This window comes from Pangasianodon hypophthalmus, chromosome 22 (genome assembly GCF_027358585.1).
Source record: "Pangasianodon hypophthalmus isolate fPanHyp1 chromosome 22, fPanHyp1.pri, whole genome shotgun sequence".
Lineage (NCBI taxonomy): Eukaryota > Metazoa > Chordata > Actinopteri > Siluriformes > Pangasiidae > Pangasianodon > Pangasianodon hypophthalmus.
Genome location: NC_069731.1, coordinates 2,501,410 through 2,520,662, shown reverse-complemented (window position 1 = coordinate 2,520,662; position 19,253 = coordinate 2,501,410). Strand labels below are relative to the sequence as shown.

The window sequence follows — 19,253 nt, the reverse complement described above, 5'->3', positions numbered from 1 at the left end:
TTATACATGTGTAATAAAGTTGAATCTAATCTAATCTAATCTAATTTAAAAACAAGATAAACCCTAGGTCCTAATGAGAATACTACAATACTACATATTAGAAGTTTAAAAACAATACTCATTAATTACTACTTAGTAATATAGTATGCTGTTTTTGCAGTGTGATAGCCGAAGACTGGTGGAAAGGCAACCTATACCCAAAGGATACAGGGTCATTTTGCCACCAACGACCCCCGAAGCATGTGGAAGAGTATAAAGAGCATCACAGAGTACAAAAGGAGGGATGCTGATTGCTGAAGGTGAGCGACACTTTAGTGTGTCTGCGGTGGATGTCAGGAGGACGCTACAGAGGATCAATCCTCGGAAAGCAGCAGGCCCAGATAACATCCCAGGACGGGTTCTAAGAGAGTGCACTCAGGAACTCACTGGGGTGCTGGAAGACATTTTTAACATCTCTCTGTCCCAAGCTGTGATGCCTGTCTGTTTCAAGAGGTGCACTATTGTCCCAGTGCCTAAACACTCTGCCATGAAAGGCATGAATGACTATTGTCCAGTGGCCCTCACCCCGATTGTCATGAAGTGCCTTGAGCGGCTGGTTTTGGCCCACATTAAGGACTCAGTTGACATCACTGTGGACCCACAGCAGTATGCATACAGGAAGACCCGGTCTGTGTCCGATGCAGTATCAGCTGTCATCCACTCTACTCTCACTCATCTAGAGGGCGGGACTCATAAGTCAGGCTGCTCTTTCTGGACTTTAGTTCTGCGTTTAATTCCATCATTCCACAGACACTAGCCAACAAACTGCTACTGTTGGGGTTGAAACCATCTATGTGTAACTGGGTATTGGACTTCTTGACAGGAAGGCCACAGTCCGTGAAGATCCATGGTGTCTCGTCCTCCACCATCGTACTTAACACCGGCTCTCCAAGGGTGTGTCCTGAGCCCCGTCCTGTACACGCTACTCACGTATGATTGCTCAGCAAGGTACCCGGGCAATCATATTGTGAAGTTTGTGGATGACACGGTCGTTGTTGGTCTGATCTCCAACAACGACTAGTCTATGTATAGGAGGGAGGTAGAAGAACTTGTTGACTGGTGTGATGCAAACAACCTGTGCATCAATGTGGGGAAGACGAAAGTGATGGTGGTGGACTTTAGGAGGAGAGCTTACACCCCTCCTCCCCTCTTCATTGGAGGGGAAGCTGTGGAGCTGGTGACCACAGCCAAATACTTGGGCCTGCACATGTCCAGTGACTTCACATGGGCAATGAACACAGCCAGCATCATTAAGAAGGCTCACCAATGCCTTTATTTTATGAGGAGGCTGAAGCAGGCCGCCTCAGTGCTCTGTACTGACTTCCTTTTACCGTTGTGTGGTGGAGAGCGTCCTGACATTCTGTATAACTGTCTGGTACGGCAACTGCTCTGTGGCTGATAAGAAGGCGCTGCAAAGAGTGGTTAAATCTGCTCAAAAAATGCCCAGTAGCAGCCCCCGTTCTGTAGAGGACATCTATATCAGCAGATGTAGAATCAGAGCAACAAACCTCATGATGGACCTCACCCACCCAGCCCATGAACTGTTCACCCTCCTCCCCTCAGGTAGAAAGCTGCGCAGCCTCAGTGCTTGGACAACAAGGCTGAGGTTCAGCTTCTTCCCTGAGGCTGTGAGGCTCATGAACTCTGTGCCATAGGCTGTCCTCTGCACCTTTTACTCCACTTTATCCTAACATGCAGCTTGTTTTTAATAATGTGTTTTATATATTATGATTTTAGGTTTTTATCATTGGTCTTAGGTTATTTATTATCTATTTAATATTATATTTTTTTAACGCTGAACCTGGGAAACAGTTTTCGTTCTTTCAAGTTTTTAACATGTTGAATGACAAATAAATGAACCTTGAAACCTTGAATTGGCGGTTGTGTAGAAAGAGTGAGAGATATAGCACAATTCAGTGGTGAAATGAGTCAGTTATTTCAAAATATTAATATTACAAAGCTGTTTGTTTATTACCTAATTGTGCACTTTGACAAAAGCCAGAACACATTCACATTAAAGCTTCTGTAACAACATCTAGAGCTGAGAGTATATACATTTCCTTACAAATGTAGCCTATACACTTCTAAAAAGGTCTTTCGTCAAGCATTTATGAAAATGCTTACAAATATCTGTCATGGTGCTGTTACACTGAAACGTAGTACAGAGGTGTCATTAATGAAAAACGAACATTTGCAGCTTTTGTTTCAAGGTCCGCAGATGCAATTGAAACGGAAAGACCTGCACACAAGTCTCATGCAGCATTTGGATGTGTATGCTGAGCTTTGGAAACCTGTAGCACTTTAATTCTATTCTATTAATACTATTCATTGCTCATAATATAAATAGCATTTATTTCTTTATCATTGTCTCCATTATAAATCAGTTGAAACTAAGACAACTGTGATTTAACAACCCTTCAATGAATTTGGTATCACTCCTACTCACTACACTCATCCAGGACTTCTTGCATCTTGGTCTGTATGTCGATGGCCTTTTGGCCCCATTCTTCCCTGAACTCATCCTCATCATCCTCAGTGACTACATAGTAGGCCATCAGTGCTATGAGGCCGATGTGGAAAAGGTAGACCAGATGAGCACACCTAGCCTCCATGATCTTCCTGTTCCTTTTGCAATGCTCTAGATAACATCTCAGTAGTGGCCTCCCAAAAGGACCCTGCTCTTCCATGATGGCTTGATAATACACATTCAAATTCAGGCGGCCCTGTTGTTTTCTATAGATTTTCTTGAAATCTTCTCTGTAACGCTCGCCGTTTTCTGGGTCCTTCCTGACTCTGTCCACCATGGTCTTGAAGGCCTTGTACTGGTGCTCAATGTTCTTTTCCAAGTCACCATAGTTTTTGTTGATCTCAGAAATGTGGATCTGTTCCAGCAGCTTCTTGTTCTGCTCAGAGATGCTCTCCAACTTGTCATGGATCTGCTGGAAGTCCTTGTCCAGCTCGTTGGCTTCATCTTCAACCAGGCCTTTCCTCACTACACCAACCAGCGAGGTGACGATGCCAAACAGAGGGTTGAAGGAGGAGGCGAAGGAGGACACTTTCTCCAAGCAACCCAGCACAATGACTGCAGTCTTTTTGATTTGCTCCTTGTCTGCCATGGATGCAGAGGGGTCACTAGTTTCTGAAAAAAGAAGGAAAATTATTAAAGAACCAAACACGAACTGCACAACCAATGGCAATTCCTCTCCAGTTTATTCTTCTTATCTTTACCATAAACATTTACTTTTGTTACATTTACAGTTACTATTATCATTGCTGTATATGTATATGTTACATTACTCTCCTCAGTTATTTAATTTAAATTGCTGTCCATTTTTTTTTAAATAACTGAGGAGAGTAATGTAACATTAAATAGAGTCAATAAAACCTAAACAGAGGCCACTACGTGGTTTTCAGTTAAAAAATCTAAGCTTAAAACATTAGGGAATCCAATATAGCTTTCTTTAATAAGCTGGAATTAAATAGTGCATCCTATAGGCTACTGGAAGCAAGTTGTCAGTTTCTTGAAGTGTATATAAAGCATAGTTTAATTTCATATTCACATAAGACAAATTGTCATTCAGCTGTGAATCACAGGCTGTAAATCTGCCTCTGTTAATCCCAAACCAGAACCATTAGCTGAGCTCTTGTATCTACTGTTTTATTATGAGCCAGACATTCAAAAAAAAAATTGTCCATAGCCAAAATAAACCCTTGCAATACATTTATGTAAATAGTCAGATATACACAATATAGAGACTGTATCTAGTACTGAAGCCCTGCCCATTGTCAGGGTAAACTGGTTAGCTTAAAATGAAAACAACCCAAACAATGACTCTCTCAACCAGATCAAACAACAACATCAGCCCAAAATTGCATCAGACATACAGTAAACAGGAAAAAAAGAAAATTGGCCCAAGCTAAGTATCTTACCTGCTCTAATGTTTGTACCTGGTCCCTTGCTAATGGTGCTGCTATGTGTTTCGTGTAACCTCAGGCTGGAGATAGCGTCCTTACCACTGCGCTATATGGGCAGGCTAGGGGAGTGACTCATATCTGAGAAATGCTCAATTTTTTTTTTTTTTTTAGGGGGCGTGCTTTGGTGGGATATGCCTTGAAGCCGTTTGGCTCAAATACAATGATGAAATGTATGCACTTCTCAGGGGGTTTATTGACCCACCACGCTACAATAGGCATAGTGAAAGGAGTAAAGCTGTTAACAGATGCAAATGAGTGTTACAATACAATGGTGCTTGAAATTTTGTGAACTCTTTAGAATTTTCTATACATCTGCATAAATATGACCTAAAGTCCTAAAAGTAGACAAAGAGAACCCAGTTAAACAAATGAGACAAAAAATATTATACTTCATTTTCTGATTGAGGAAAATGATCCAATATTACATATCTGTGAGTGGCAAAAGTATGTGAACCTTTGCTTTCAGTATCTGGTGTGACCCTCTTGTGCAGCAATAACTGCAGCTAAACGTTTCCGGTAATTGTCGATCAGTTCTGCACGTCGGCTTGGATGAGTTTTAGCCCATTCCTCAGTACAGAACAGCTTCAACTCTGGAATGCTGGTGGGTTTCCACACATGAACTGCTTGCTTCAGGTCCTTCCACAACATTTCTATTGAATTAAATTCAGGACGCTGACTTGGCCATTCCAAAACATTAACATTATTCTTCTTTATCCATTCTTTGGAAGAACAACTTGTGTGCTTAGGGTTGTTGTCTTGCTGCATGACCCACTTTCTCTTGAGATTCAGTTCATGGACAGATGTCCTGACATTTTCCTTTATAATTCGCTGGTATAATGCAGAATTCCAAGCAGCCCCCACCATGGCTGCAGTCTTTATGATTTGCTCCTTGTCTGCCATGGATGCAGAGGGGTCACTAGTTTCTGAAAAAAAGAAGGAAGATTATTAAAGAACCAAACATGAACTGCACAACCAATGGTACTTTCTCTCTAGTTTATTCTTCTTATCTTTCCCATAAACATTTACTTTTGTTACATTTACAGTTACTATTATCATTGCTGTATATGTAGTAGGTTGCTGTCCAATCGTTTTTAAATAACTGAGGAGAGTAATGTAACATTAAATACAGTCAATGAAATCTAAACAGGGACCACAATTGCTGTGGTTTTCAGTTAAAAATCTAAGCTTAAAACATTAGGGAATCCAATATAGCTTTCTTTAATAAGCTGGAATTAAATAGTGCATCCTATAGGCTACTGGAAGCAAGTTGTTAGTTTCTTGAAGTGTATATAAAGCATAGTTTAATTTCATATTCACATAAGACAAATTGTCATTCAGCTGTGAATCACAGGCTGTAAATCTGCCTCTGTTAATCCCAAACCAGAACCATTAGCTGAGCTCTAGCATCTACTGTTTTACTATTTGTCAGACATTCAAAAAAAAAATTGTCCATAGCCAAAATAAACCCTTGCAATACATTTATGTAAATAGTCAGATATACACAATATAGAGACTGTATCTAGTACTGAAGCCCTGCCCATTGTCAGGGTAAACTGGTTAGCTTAAAATGAAAACAATCCAAACAATGACTCTCTCAACCAGATCAAACAACAACATCAGCCCAAAATTACATCAGACATACAGTAAACAGGAAAAAAAGAAAATTGGCCCAAGCTAAGTATCTTACCTGCTCTAATGTTTGTACCTGGTCCCTTGCTAATGGTGCTGCTATGTGTTTCGTGTAACCTCAGGCTGGAGATAGCGTCCTTACCACTGCGCTATATGGGCAGGCTAGGGGAGTGACTCATATCTGAGAAATGCTCAATTTTTTTTTTTTTTTTTTTTTAGGGGGCGTGCTTTGGTGGGATATGCCTTGAAGCCGTTTGGCTCAAATACAATGATGAAATGTATGCACTTCTCAGGGGGTTTATTGACCCACCACGCTACAATAGGCATAGTGAAAGTAGTAAAACTGTTAACAGATGCAAATGAGTGTTACAATACAATGGTGCTTGAAATTTTGTGAACTCTTTAGAATTTTCTATATACCTACATAAATACGACCTAAAACATCATCAGATTTTCACACAAGTCCTAAAAGTAGACAAAGAAAACCCAATTAAACAAATGAGACAAAAAATATTATACTTAATTTTCTGATTGAGGAAAATGATCCAATATTACATATCTGTGAGTGGCAAAAGTATGTGAACCTTTGCTTTCAGTATCTGGTGTGACCCTCTTGTGCAGCAATAACTGCAGCTAAACGTTTCCGGTAATTGTCGATCAGTTCTGCACATCGGCTTGGATGAGTTTTAGCCCATTCCTCAGTACAGAACAGCTTCAACTCTGGAATGCTGGTGGGTTTCCACACATGAACTGCTTGCTTCAGGTCCTTCCACAACATTTCTATTGAATTAAGTTCAGGACGCTGACTTGGCCATTCCAAAACATTAACATTATTCTTCTTTATCCATTCTTTGGAAGAACAACTTGTGTGCTTAGGGTTGTTGTCTTGCTGCATGACCCACTTTCTCTTGAGATTCAGTTCATGGACAGATGTCCTGACATTTTCCTTTATAATTCGCTGGTATAATGCAGAATTCCAAGCAGCCCCCACCATGGCTGCAGTCTTTTTGATTTGCTCCTTGTCTGCCATGGTTGCAGAGGGGTCACTAGTTTCTGAAAAAAAGAAGGAAAATTATTAAAGAACCAAACATGAACTGCACAACCAATGGTACTTTCTCTCTAGTTTATTCTTCTTATCTTTCCCATAAACATTTACCTTTGTTACATTTACAGTTACTATTATCATTGCTGTATATGTAGTAGGTTGCTGTCCAATCGTTTTTAAATAACTGAGGAGAGTAATGTAACATTAAATACAGTCAATGAAATCTAAACAGGGACCACAATTGCTGTGGTTTTCAGTTAAAAATCTAAGCTTAAAACATTAGGGAATCCAATATAGCTTTCTTTAATAAGCTGGAATTAAATAGTGCATCCTATAGGCTACTGGAAGCAAGTTGTCAGTTTCTTGAAGTGTATATAAAGCATAGTTTAATTTCATATTCACATAAGACAAATTGTCATTCAGCTGTGAATCACAGGCTGTAAATCTGCCTCTGTTAATCCCAAACCAGAACCATTAGCTGAGCTCTTGTATCTACTGTTTTATTATGAGCCAGACATTCAAAAAAAAAATTGTCCATAGCCAAAATAAACCCTTGCAATACATTTATGTAAATAGTCAGATATACACAATATAGAGACTGTATCTAGTACTGAAGCCCTGCCCATTGTCAAGGTAAACTGATTAGCTTAAAATGAAAACAACCCAAACAATGACTCTCTCAACCAGATCAAACAACAACATCAGCCCAAAATTGCATCAGACATACAGTAAACAGGAAAAAAAGAAAATTGGCCCAAGCTAAGTATCTTACCTGCTCTAATGTTTGTACCTGGTCCCTTGCTAATGGTGCTGCTATGTGTTTCGTGTAACCTCAGGCTGGAGATAGCGTCCTTACCACTGCGCTATATGGGCAGGCTAGGGGAGTGACTCATATCTGAGAAATGCTCAATTTTTTTTTTTTTTAGGGGGCGTGCTTTGGTGGGATATGCCTTGAAGCCGTTTGGCTCAAATACAATGATGAAATGTATGCACTTCTCAGGGGGTTTATTGACCCACCATGCTACAATAGGCATAGTGAAAGTAGTAAAACTGTTAACAGATGCAAATGAGTGTTACAATACAATGGTGCTTGAAATTTTGTGAACTCTTTAGAATTTTCTATACATCTGCATAAATATGACCTAAAGTCCTAAAAGTAGACAAAGAGAACCCAATCCACTAAATCCACAGTCTAGGGTCAGCTCCCGAGAATGCACGATCACCCTTTTGTTTTAATCGTGAACGTGGGACGGTTAGCAGTAATTTCTCAGAAGATGGAGATGTCCTGCCTGAAGTATAAGGATAGAGGTAGAGATGACATGACTGGTGAAATGCTGTCCCTTTTTTTGTACCAGTAAAAAGTCTAGCGGTGGCATTTTGGACAAGTTGCTGTTGTGAGAGCAAAGACTGACTAACTCCCATTGCAATAATTGAGGCATGATGTAATAAAAGCATGCAAAACTTTCTCCAAATACTTAAATGTGAAGAGAGATTTCAATTTAGCAATAAATCTCAAGTATTAAAAGCTACCCTTTATAACAGAGCTTATTTGTTTGTAGAATTTAAGGGTTGAATCAAAAATGACTCCAAGGTTTTTTTGCATGGGTAGATAGGTTAGAGAAAAAGGCCTCAGGTTGTCACCAATAATTTGAGTGCTCTCAGAAGGACCAAAAATGACTACAACAGACTTATTCTCATTTAGCTGGAGGAAGTTTTTCCTAGCCATGACTTGACATCTTTAATGCGGTCAAAGAGGGTATTTGAAGAATGGATATCCCCAGGTGTCAGAGGTAGGTACAACTGGGTATCCACTAGTGAGACTACAGTTAATGATGGTCAGAACCAGGACTAGGATCAACAGCATCCCAAACTTTTTTAAAGAGATGTGAAGGAACAGCGTCCAAAGAGGAAGTGGTGGGCTTCATATGAGTTATGATATCAGTTAACAGCAAAAGTGGCACAGAATCAAACTGAGTCAGAGAAGCGGAACATACAGTGGATTCAGAAGGCTTATAGTCTGGTTAAGGAATGGTGAATCCAATGGCCTTAATTATACCAACAAAAAAACTTGATAAATTTCTCACAAGTTTCCAGTGTCTCTTCGAAGTATGGAATCTCTGGCGGGTTTAAAACTGTATTAATAGTACTAAAAAGGGCCTTGGGGCTATGAGAATATTTAGAGATTAACTCTGAAAAATAATTAGCTCTTGCTGCTTGAACTGAACATTAGTGAACCAAAGCTGAGTTTTAACTTTTAGCTTTCTGGTTCTCAGCGGAGCTGTGGAGTCAAGGAAATCTGTACAAGTGGTATTAAATATGCTAACTAACTCCTCCAGATTCTTGCAGGAAAAGGAGAGGTCAGTATTGCAGAGAGAAGATAAGAGAAGCTAAATATGCATCTGAAAACAATCTAATAGTAGCGGAGTTTATACAGTGGTAATAATAGCTGATGGATTGTGATTTAGAGGATGAACACGGTAATGTGGAGTCAAACGCTGCTGGTCTATGATCTGACAGAGAGACATCCTGAACTTCCACATTACAATCTGGAAAACCTAAACAAAGCACTATGCCTTTGTTTGTGAGAAGGGCTTGAAACAGACTGGGCGTGGTTAAATGAGTCCATCATATGTTGCAATTGTGTAATCAATGGCTGAGATGGACAGATTATTGATTACTGATTATTTATTGATTATTCCTTAATAACTACACTAGAAATAAATAACATTTTAAATGTGTCACTGAGGATGAACCTGCTGTACCAAACATATAAAAAGAAACAATGGTATATGTCCAGCCAGGCTTCCAGTGTTAGGTGTAAGAAATAATAGGTCATGAGATGGGAGAAGGTTTACTAAACTTTGGGTTTATTTATAGATACAGTGTATAAAGATTAATATAATGTATGAACAAGCCTTAGTGCTTTGACCCTCTATAACAACTGAGCACATAGTGTAGACTCTGCCATCAATATATTTAGTTTGATCAAAATTCCATTATTCTGAGTGGATACAAATGTGTGCTATTTTGTGAGAAATATAATAAAAGTGCTCAGGGTTGAAATTATTGGCTTCCTCCATACTTTTAGAGCGACTGACAGCATGCACATGGCAGTTGGGAAGACTCTTGCACAGAGACTCAGCCACAGATTTCATATCACCTTTCTCTTCCTCTATTTGATCCTTTATCTGGCTCTTATTGAGTGGTTTAGGGTCTGTAGTGAAAGACACCACAACCCTTATTTTATTATTGCACAAATGCTCAAAATAATTGACATTTCCACCATTTACACGGTGCCGCTTGCCAAACAGAAATCTCCCAAGTTTGCTGTCATCATCTTTAAACACCCTGACTGACCACGAGACCCAGTCGTACTTCTTGACAAGGGCATCCAGTAGGAATTCAGTAAACTCAGGATCGACACTGCTCTGCTTCTCCTTGAGCTTCTGATCTATGTCAATCTCGGCTTGCTCAGCGAAGTTGTTCACACATTCATCCACTGCCGCCTTCATGCGCTTCTCCACGTCCTCCATGCGTTCTTGCCATTTCTTCACCATATCCTCTCCAACAGTCCCTTCCTTTAATGCAGTGTAGCCCATCAATGCTATGATCCCAACCACAAACACCTTCTTCAGGCAAGAACAGAATTCCTCCACTGCCCTCCTGCTCCGCTGCTCGGTGATCAGTATCGTGTCCAGCATTGCATGTCCAGAGGTGTTCTCTTTAGTGATGGCATCGTACAAGCAATCAAGGTTCTTGTCTCCCTCATATTCCTCAAAGTAGAGGAGGAACTCGTCTATCTTCAACTTCTTAAACTTGGGTTTGGCTGTGAAAATATATTTAAACATTTCATACTGGTTGATTATCTGTGTGTAGAACTTAAAGTTCTGGAGGTTCAACGATGATCGCTGCAGCGCCAGTTCTGTTTTTTTAATCTCACCCTGGACCTTTTCCAACTTCTGGTTGACACTTTCAAACTGTTCAGCAAGATACTTAGCCTCTTTGCCCTCTGGGTTGCTGAGGAGCTCAGCTGAGACCATAAAAACTGCCTCCAGGACGGGATGGAACTGGCCTACAGTGTTTGCCAGGATCTCACAGCCTTGGCCTAGGATCTCCACTCCCTTTTCAATCTTGTCCTTATTCTCCAGAATCCATTCTGCCACACCACTCATATTGGATGTCAGGAAAGAGGTCCTGTCTTAATCCGTTAAGGGAGGCAAATGTTCTTTCTGTAACATAGCAAGATACGTCATTTAAAAACTTTTCTCAGACAGGTGATATCAAATTGAATCAAATATTATTGGTCACACACACAACCATGTACAGTACGATGTGCAATGAAATGCTTTTTACGACTGTCCGGTGACATAACAAGTAAAAAATATATACATATATATATATACAGTATAAATATATAATATAAAAGATAGATGGCAGCAAAAGTATGAACTGTAAGTGGAATAAAGTGCAGATATGTGCAGTTGTATGTGCAATGCAATACTGCGCAACATCGAGCTGAGGTAGTTGCAGTGAAAAAGCTACCAATACAATAAATATTTATGAACGTGGGATATGCCATGTACGTTAACAGGAATGTTGATTGTGTGGGTGTTGTGCAAAGAAATCCAAGGTCTGTATTTATATGTCTATGTATAAATAGTCCCGGTTCTTTGAGATAACCTGAGGCAAAATTCCAGTATTAGTGAGATTAGTCATTTGTTGGTTGCTGGGGTGTTGCTAGGTGGTTACAGTGATATTCCAGGTGGTTGTTAGGCTGTTGCTAGGTAGTTGCTATGGTATCATTGTTATTTGCTAGGGTATTTCCTTAGCAAGCCTCAGAATCTAGTCCTGAATATGCCTTTCAGGTTTTGTGTGAATCCATTTAATATTTCATGTGTTGTAGCTGTTTGACTAAAGTAAGCTCTGCCTCGCTATGATTCATTCGCAGGTGGTGGCAAAATTCTTTACAAATATAAACATGTTTTTATAGTCATTGATGGGCAGGCACTTATGAGTAATTTGACACCACAGTTTTGAAGCAAAAGTCCTAGGAAAAGTTTGTTTTGCATTTTTGTGGCATTAGCCAATGAATCAATGAAATAAAGCCAATGAAAAAATTTTCACTGTACACCTTATTTTACACGAGATATGCTTGACTACATGAAAAAGGTTTAATAGAGCGCTTAGTGGCCAGTGTGAGTGACAAGGCATCATTTTTAGTGGGTTCTTAGAGGCACCTATTAATCAGGTTTTGTGACAATTATTGACTGGTAACCCTAACAAATGCCTGCTCATAGCTACTTGGGCAATCTGAAATCTGGTGGCCATGCTTTTTCAGCAGCCAGGTCGACATTAACAGACACTTACAAATTAGGATAACGATGCAGAATACCTAATTTCAGCTCAACTGGACTTTCTGTCCCTGTTTTCCCTTTGAATGTTTTTTAAAAATATTTTTTAAAGCTCCAAACCTAAACATAATCCAGTGTCATAGTTTGTCATCACCAAGACCATTGCCTTTTATCATTAGCAAGTTTTTTTCCCCTCAAAACTACATCCTTCGTTACTAATCCTGCTACACTGACATTGCAAACGTGTCATGCATGTCAATATTTACTTAAGCACAAAATCCGTCCATCTCCCCACCTTTCCTTATTGTATCTATTATAAACCGGAAATTAGCAAATACAATCCTCACTGTAGATACGTACAAAGATCTCTTTATGCCATTGTTCATTGTACTTGTTTTTTGTTATTTTAAAATAGCTGAGCAAATAAAAGGAAGGGAAAAGAAAAGAAGCACAAAAAAGAGAAATCAACAAAGGCTAAGAGGGGAAAAGTTCTTACAGTTAGTTGGTGAAATGTGCAGAGGTGCCTTCTGTGGTGTTCCAGTGAAACCCAGCTGTGCTGAAGAGCTGCAGCCTCCGTGGCTCGACATGTATTTATAGCCTCATTCCTCGTGGCCCTCCCACTTTGGATGGGCTCCACCTCTTCTGAGCATGCCTAGGAACCCCCTCCGAGAGGGATTAGTAATATCATGTAAACTTTGCCCCTTTCATAGGCTTCTATTCTGCTCTGTGAAATGGTTTGGGACAGCACCAACAGTCCTGAGCAAAAGAGAGCCCCCCACCCAAAAAAGAACAAAAAGTCTCTACAATAACAGTAATGTTCATTTTAGAATTACAAAATAGTTACACTAGTGGTTAGTGCTAGTGGTTGTGCTTACTTCTGTTCACTTCAAAAATAAATAAAAAAAAATTTTAAAATGGAATTTGACCAGGGGGACACGGTGGCTTAGTGGTTAGCACATTTGCTTCGGTTGGGGGTTCGATTCCCGCCCCCGTCCCATATGCCCGAAGTTTGCATGTTCTCCCCCATGCTTCGGGGGTTTTCTCCAGGTAGTCTAGTTTTCTCCCGCAGTCCAAAGACATGCATTATAGGCTGATTGGCATCTCTAAATTGTCCATAGTGAGCAAATGGGTGTGTTAGTGTGTGTGTGTGTGTCTGTGTGCGTGTGTGTGTGTGATTGTGCCCTGCGATGGGTTGGGACCCCGTCCAGGGTGTCCCCCACCTTGTGCCACAACTGTACCTATGCGAACTAAAAACAAAAAATGTTCTAGAAATGTTTCAGTCAGTCCCAAGCTTTGAACTCAACTCTGCCTGGAGGAGGCCGTCCACCAAAAGTCAGTGTCTGGGTAAAGAGGGGATTAGGCTGAGAATTATGGGCTATTTTGTGTAGATATTTGACATATAACATAAACAACATCTAAAATGGGGAAAAGCTCAAGTGGGAGAATAACTATGCAAGGCACTGTTTTTAAGTCTCTTATGATGACAGCCTGGGGATACCATGTGTGTAGATTAGAAAAGTGTTTCCAGGCTTAATGTGCCAATGTAATTCTTTGTAAAGCCTGCAGATGTCACTAGCCTACTGCTGCAAAACACACTAATCTGCATATTGCTCTGTGGTGAGTATACCTGAACAACTTGGAGTGAGCTACATGTCCTTAAAAGATATTCTGGGACTTTTACAGTGACCATATTGATAATATTATTTAATCTAATGTGATATAATTTTAAATATTTCAAGAACTGCTAAATGTTATTAAAAGATGCACCATTTTTTTCAAGCTAATAGCCAATAAAATAAAACTCCAACTAAATTTTTTGTTGTTGTTGGAAAAGCCAAATATTTATTTTTGTGAAAACAATCAAACAGTATGGTCCATGATTAAAAAATGTGCCAAAATGAATCACACTGATCATAATACACAAATATGTTGTTTTAAATATACAGCTTTACTATATATTGAGCAACACTTTTAGATTTATACAATCATATAAGATGTTGCATATATGTTTCAAGTGAATGAACTATTGGCGTTTTAAGTGCTAATCCAATAAAAAGGCATAGAAACGATACAGGAAGAGAAAAAATAGTGTTCTCGTTGCTCATAATACTGTATAAATAGCACTGATTTTGTTTATCACTGTCATCATTATAAATCAGTAGAAACTAAGACAAAAGAAACTTTAAAGTGAATTTGCCATCACTCATTCTCGCTACACTCATCCAGGACTTCTTGCATCTTGGTCTGTATGTCGATGACCTTTTGGCCCCATTCTTCCCTGAACTCATCCTCATCATCCTCAGTGACTACATAGTAGGCCATCAGTGCTATGAGGCCGATGCGGAAGAGGTAGACCAGATGAGCACACCTAGCCTCCATGACCTTCCTGTTCCTTTTGCAATGCTCTAGATAATATTTCAGTAGTGGCCTCCCAAAAGGACCCTGCTCTTCCATGATGGCTTGATAAAACACATTCAAATTCAGGCGGCCCTTTTGTTTTCTATAGATTTTCTTGAAATCTTCTCTGTAATGCTCGCCGTTTTCTGGGTCCTTCCTGACTCGGTCCACCATGGTCTTGAAGGCCTTGTACTGGTGCTCAATGTTCTTTTCCAAGTCACCATAGTTTTTGTTGATCTCAGAAATGTGGATCTGTTCCAGCAGCTTCTTGTTCTGCTCAGAGATGCTCTCCAACTTGTCATGAATCTGCTGGAAGTCCTTGTCCAGCTCGTTGGCTTCATCTTCCACCAGGCCTTTCCTCACTACACCAACCAGTGAGGTGACGATGCCAAACAGAGGGTTGAAGGAGGAGGCGAAGGAGGACACTTTCTCCAAGCAACCCAGCACAATGACTGCAGTCTGTTTGATTTGCTCCTTGTCTGCCATGGATGCAGAGGGGTCACTCTTTTCTGAAAACGAAGGAAAAATGATTAAAGAACCAAACATGAACTGCAAACCACTGCTTCTGCCTTATCAGCCACACAAAAAGACCTCCAGGCATATCCACATTATTCCTAGGAATGCTACTGTAGAAATCCTTATGGGCGCAGCTCCCGGTAAATGGAGGAAGTAGCTAATAGCCAACATTGGAGTGAGTTTCATGGTGGTTTATTAAATAACTATTGTTTACTTTTGCACTTTTTTGGTAGTATTTAATATATGTTGTAGAATAACACAAGGAATCATGGGGTGCAGGAATAAGGTGAATATAATGTTATTGTGTTCATTATCCAGGGTATGGGCAATTATTCCCTATGTATGTTAGATATCTTATTTAAACAATACCACTTCCTGTCCAGTTTATTCATCTTATTTTTACCATAAACATTTACTTTCATTACCCTATTATCATTGCTGTATATGTATTAGATTGCTGTCCATTTAAAAAAAAACTGAGGAGAGTAATGTAACATTACATAGAGACTAAACTGTTAGAGAATTCTATGATTATGGATCTTGGATAGCCAATAAAATCTAACCTGGGCCCAAAATATTCTACCTGTTGTGGTTTTCAATTAAAAATCTAAGCTTAAAACATTAAGGAGTCCAATACAGCTTTCTTTAATAAGCTGGAATTAAATAGTGCATCATGTACTCTACTGGAAACAAATTTTCAGTTTCTTGAAGTTTATGCAAAGCATAGTTTAATTTCATAGTCACATAAGTCAAATTGTCATTCAACTGTGAATCACAGGCTGTGAATCTGCCTCTGATAATTCCAAACCAGAACCATTAGCTGAGCTTTGTGTATCTACTGTTTTATTATGAGCCAGACATTCATAAAAAAAATTTGTCCATAGCCAAAATAAACCCATTCAATGCATTTATGTAAATACTCAGATATATACAGTATGGAGACTGCATCACTGCCCATTGTCAGGGTAAACTGGTTAGCTTAAAATGAGAACAACCCAAACAACAGCTCTCTAAATCACATCAGCCAACAACATCAGCCCAAAATTACATGAGGCACACAGTAAACAGGAAAAAAAGAAAATGGACCCAAGCTAAGTATCTTACCTGGCGTAATGTTTGTACCTGTTCCCTTCCTAATGTTGCTGCTCTGTGTTTCATGCAGGTAACTACTATATCATTGTCAGGCTGGAGATACCGTCCTTACCACTGTGCTATATGGGCAGGCAAAGGGAGTGACTCATATCTGAGAAATGCTCATTAGTTTTTTTTTTTTTTTTTTTAGGAGAGTTAATTTGGTGGCTTCTGTCCCCGGCTTCTGAAAATAATGCCTTGAAGCAGTTTGGCTCAAATACAATGATGAAATGTATTCACTTCTTGGCGGGTTTATTGACCCACCACACTACAGTAGGCATAGTGAAAGGAGTAAAGCTGTTAACAGACGCAAGTGGGTATTACAGTATGTGCTTAAGGCTAAAGTCCAATGCTGTCATACTTCGTCCAATGCTGTCATACACTATGGGCATGTCTGTGCTTTTGCTTGCCCTGTAATTTATGATGACTATTAAATTAATAATGAATAAAAAATTATAAATAAATAAAAAGCAACACACAGTATACTTGCTGATTACATGTGTTACAAATCCAGGAATGAGGGGACCCAGAAACAGAACACAGACCTGAGAAGCAAGTTTTATTGTTAGCTCGAAGAGGTGGGAGTATGCGGGAATGGAGCACGGAATTTGTGTCAGTCAAGGTCGAGATTCAAACTGGCAGTATGGCGAGGTCAGCGGTGTGAGAGCTGAGTGCAGAGTCGGTGAACCACCAGGAAGGTGAGGCAGGGTTTGGGCGTAGCAGGAAGTGAGCAGACAGAGAACTGACAGGCTGGGTGAGCAGTGAACATGAGGAGAGAACACGGAGTGAGCACAGGATAACGCAACGGGAAAAACACTAGACAATAATATGAAAGAAAATGCGAGGAAAGCCGGAAGTGTACCGCACTGGAAGCCGGAACGATCTGGCGATGATTGGGTGAAGAACCTGGGTTTATATACGGGTGAGTCGATGAGAAACAGGTATGATCAATGCAGCAATCAGGTGAGGCGCAAAGTGGAGTGCTACGCCCAGACACACACACATACACACAAACAGAAACAAGAGGGAGAGAAAACACTGGAAACACAAGTAAGGGGAAAAACAGGGAAACATGGGGAAATACCCAGGAGCTCCGGCCCGGACCATGACAGTACGCGCCTCTCAATGGTAGGTCCCAGGTGAACTGCCAGGCTTGTCCCGATGTGGCCAGGGGAATTCACAGAAGAGAGAGGGGTCCAGGATAAAGGATCGGGGTACCCAGGTCCACTCCTCCGGTCCGTATCCCTCCCAGTCCGCCAGATGGCTGACGAGGAGGTTGGCAGTTTCTCGGGCTGTGGGGAGTTTGGGATGACGGTGTTACCTTGTGAGGGGTGTAGATCAGTGACAAAGTCCAAGGCAATGTGTGACCAGAGGTGGCTGGGAACAGGCAGGGGTCGTAGTAGGCCAGCAGGCAGGCAGTGAGAGGTCTTACTTCGGGTGCACACGGTACAGGGTGCGACAAAGGCCCGGGTATTAGTGTCCATTGTCGGCCACCAGAAATGCCGCTTCACCAGGCCTAGGCTGCGACTGGAGCCAGGGTGATAGGCGAACCGGGAACAATAAGCCCACTGGAGGACCTGGGAACACATGGATTCGGGGACGAACAAGCTATCAGGGGGCCCATTCCCTGGGTTGGGTTGGGTGTGTTGATCTCTCCAGACCACAGACTCAATCTTCCATGTGACTGCCCCCACCACACAGGCAGGAGGGATGATGGTATCAGGGTCCGAGGTGTCTTCATCCTGGGCAAACTGGTGGGAGAGGGCTTCAAGCTTAGTGTTCTCGGAGCCAGGAAGGTAGGTGATCGTGAAATTAAACCGCCCAAAGAATAGGGCCCAGCAAGCATGGCAAGAGTTGAGGTGCTTGGCAGTCTGGATGTAGGCCGGGTTTTTGTGATCGGTCCAGACAATAAAAGACTGCTCAGTCCCCTCAAGCCAATGCCTCCAGTCTTCTAGGGCTAACTCCACGGCAAGCAGCTCACGATTCCCCACATCGTAGTTGTTTTCAACAGGGGAGAGGCGACAAGAAAAGAAGGCACATGGGTGAAGTTTATGGTCAAGGACTGAACACTGGGAGAGCACCGCACCCATACCCGAATCAGAGGTGTCCACTTCCATGATGAATTGCTGCGAGGGATCCAGATGAACAAGTACAGGGGCGGAGGTATTAAACTCAAATTCTGTCAGGGCCACGTCAGCATTTCAGTGAGACCCCAAAGGGCCATAATCCAGAGCTGTTAATTTATATTAACTTATTTAACATATTCTATTGATTAACATCAATAATTTAGGGTCTGAAATTAGAATAGGATGTTACTAGGAAGATGAGCTAACAGAAAATATTTAATGTATGCAGTATTACATGATAACAGTTATTATACTGATTTTTTTTTTTTAAATGTATGCATTCCTTTGTTTAATCACATCACATATGGTAAGAAACAGGATCAACCACTTGGGATCATGCATTTCCCTTTTCTTTTTGAAAGCTACTAGCCAGATAGCTACACTAAAGCACAGAGATATTGAGGTTGGAGGTTTAATGCAGAAAGAGGAAAAGAAAAGTAGGTCAGGATTTATAAGATAAGGTGTAATTTCTCCTTATTTTTAACATGTTAAACTATTTAGCAAAAAGTATGTTTACACCTGACCATCACACCCACATGTGGTTCTTCCCCAAACTGCTGCCACAACGTTGGAAGCACACAATTATATAGAATGTCTTTGTATGCTGTAGCTTTACAATTTCCTCTTACTGGAACTAACAGGCCTAGCCCAACCCTGTTCCAACCTCTTCCATGCCCCTGCGCACAAAGCAAGGTCTATGAAAACATGATGTGTGAAGGTTGGAGTGGAAGAACTCGAGTGTCCTGCACAGAGCCCTGACCTCAACCCCACTGAACACCTTTGGGATGAACTGGACTGCACCCCAGACCTCTTCACCCAACATCAGTGCCTAATTAATGGCCTTGTGGCTGAATGGACACAATCTAGTTGAAGAGTTTTGAAGGTGTTACACATTATAGCTGAAGTTGGGCTGCTAATAAGGCTATGAAGCCACTGCAAGTCAATTCAACCATGATTTCCTGGAGCACAACTGTGTCAACAAGAAAGAAGTGTCAGTGGAAGATCATCAGTTCATTAAGGCTATGTCAGCTCATCTGTTTAATG

General features: G+C 40.8%; 3 protein-coding genes across 4 annotated transcripts; all 3 read right to left on the bottom strand.

Annotated features, from left to right (window-relative positions):
• Positions 1-1,968: 1,968 nt before the first annotated feature.
• LOC113532738 (protein rapunzel-like) lies at positions 1,969-7,930 on the bottom strand. Of its 2 annotated transcripts, none has more exons than XM_034297882.2 (4): positions 7,461-7,930; positions 5,702-6,696; positions 4,469-4,937; positions 1,969-3,178 (listed from the first exon to the last, which is right to left on the bottom strand). In XM_034297882.2, the coding sequence occupies exon 4, from the start codon at positions 3,153-3,155 to the stop codon at positions 2,478-2,480; it is 678 nt and encodes a 225-aa protein (XP_034153773.2). In that variant the 5' UTR covers positions 3,156-3,178; positions 4,469-4,937; positions 5,702-6,696; positions 7,461-7,930; the 3' UTR covers positions 1,969-2,477. The 2 variants fall into 2 exon arrangements, with proteins under 2 accessions (XP_034153773.2, XP_053084021.1); XM_053228046.1 differs by having other exon boundaries at positions 3,970-4,937; positions 7,461-7,926.
• A 1,608-nt stretch (positions 7,931-9,538) lies between these two features.
• On the bottom strand, positions 9,539-12,797 carry LOC113532733 (uncharacterized). The gene is made up of 2 exons (XM_026924295.3): positions 12,536-12,797; positions 9,539-10,917 (listed from the first exon to the last, which is right to left on the bottom strand). Exon 2 carries the CDS (start codon positions 10,858-10,860, stop codon positions 9,685-9,687), a length of 1,176 nt encoding a protein of 391 aa, XP_026780096.3. The 5' UTR covers positions 10,861-10,917; positions 12,536-12,797; the 3' UTR covers positions 9,539-9,684.
• Positions 12,798-13,864: 1,067 nt separating this feature from the next.
• LOC113532735 (protein rapunzel-like) lies at positions 13,865-16,215 on the bottom strand. Its single transcript, XM_026924300.3, has 2 exons — positions 16,057-16,215; positions 13,865-14,945 (listed from the first exon to the last, which is right to left on the bottom strand). The coding sequence occupies exon 2, from the start codon at positions 14,920-14,922 to the stop codon at positions 14,239-14,241; it is 684 nt and encodes a 227-aa protein (XP_026780101.2). The 5' UTR covers positions 14,923-14,945; positions 16,057-16,215; the 3' UTR covers positions 13,865-14,238.
• Between the last annotated feature and the right edge of the window lie 3,038 nt (positions 16,216-19,253).

Excerpts from the sequence above, each read along its gene's own strand:
- LOC113532738 (XM_034297882.2), bottom strand. The coding sequence starts at position 3,155 with ATGGCAGACAAGGAGCAAATCAAAAAGACTGCAGTCATTGTGCTGGGT.
- LOC113532733 (XM_026924295.3), bottom strand. The coding sequence starts at position 10,860 with ATGAGTGGTGTGGCAGAATGGATTCTGGAGAATAAGGACAAGATTGAA.
- LOC113532735 (XM_026924300.3), bottom strand. The coding sequence starts at position 14,922 with ATGGCAGACAAGGAGCAAATCAAACAGACTGCAGTCATTGTGCTGGGT.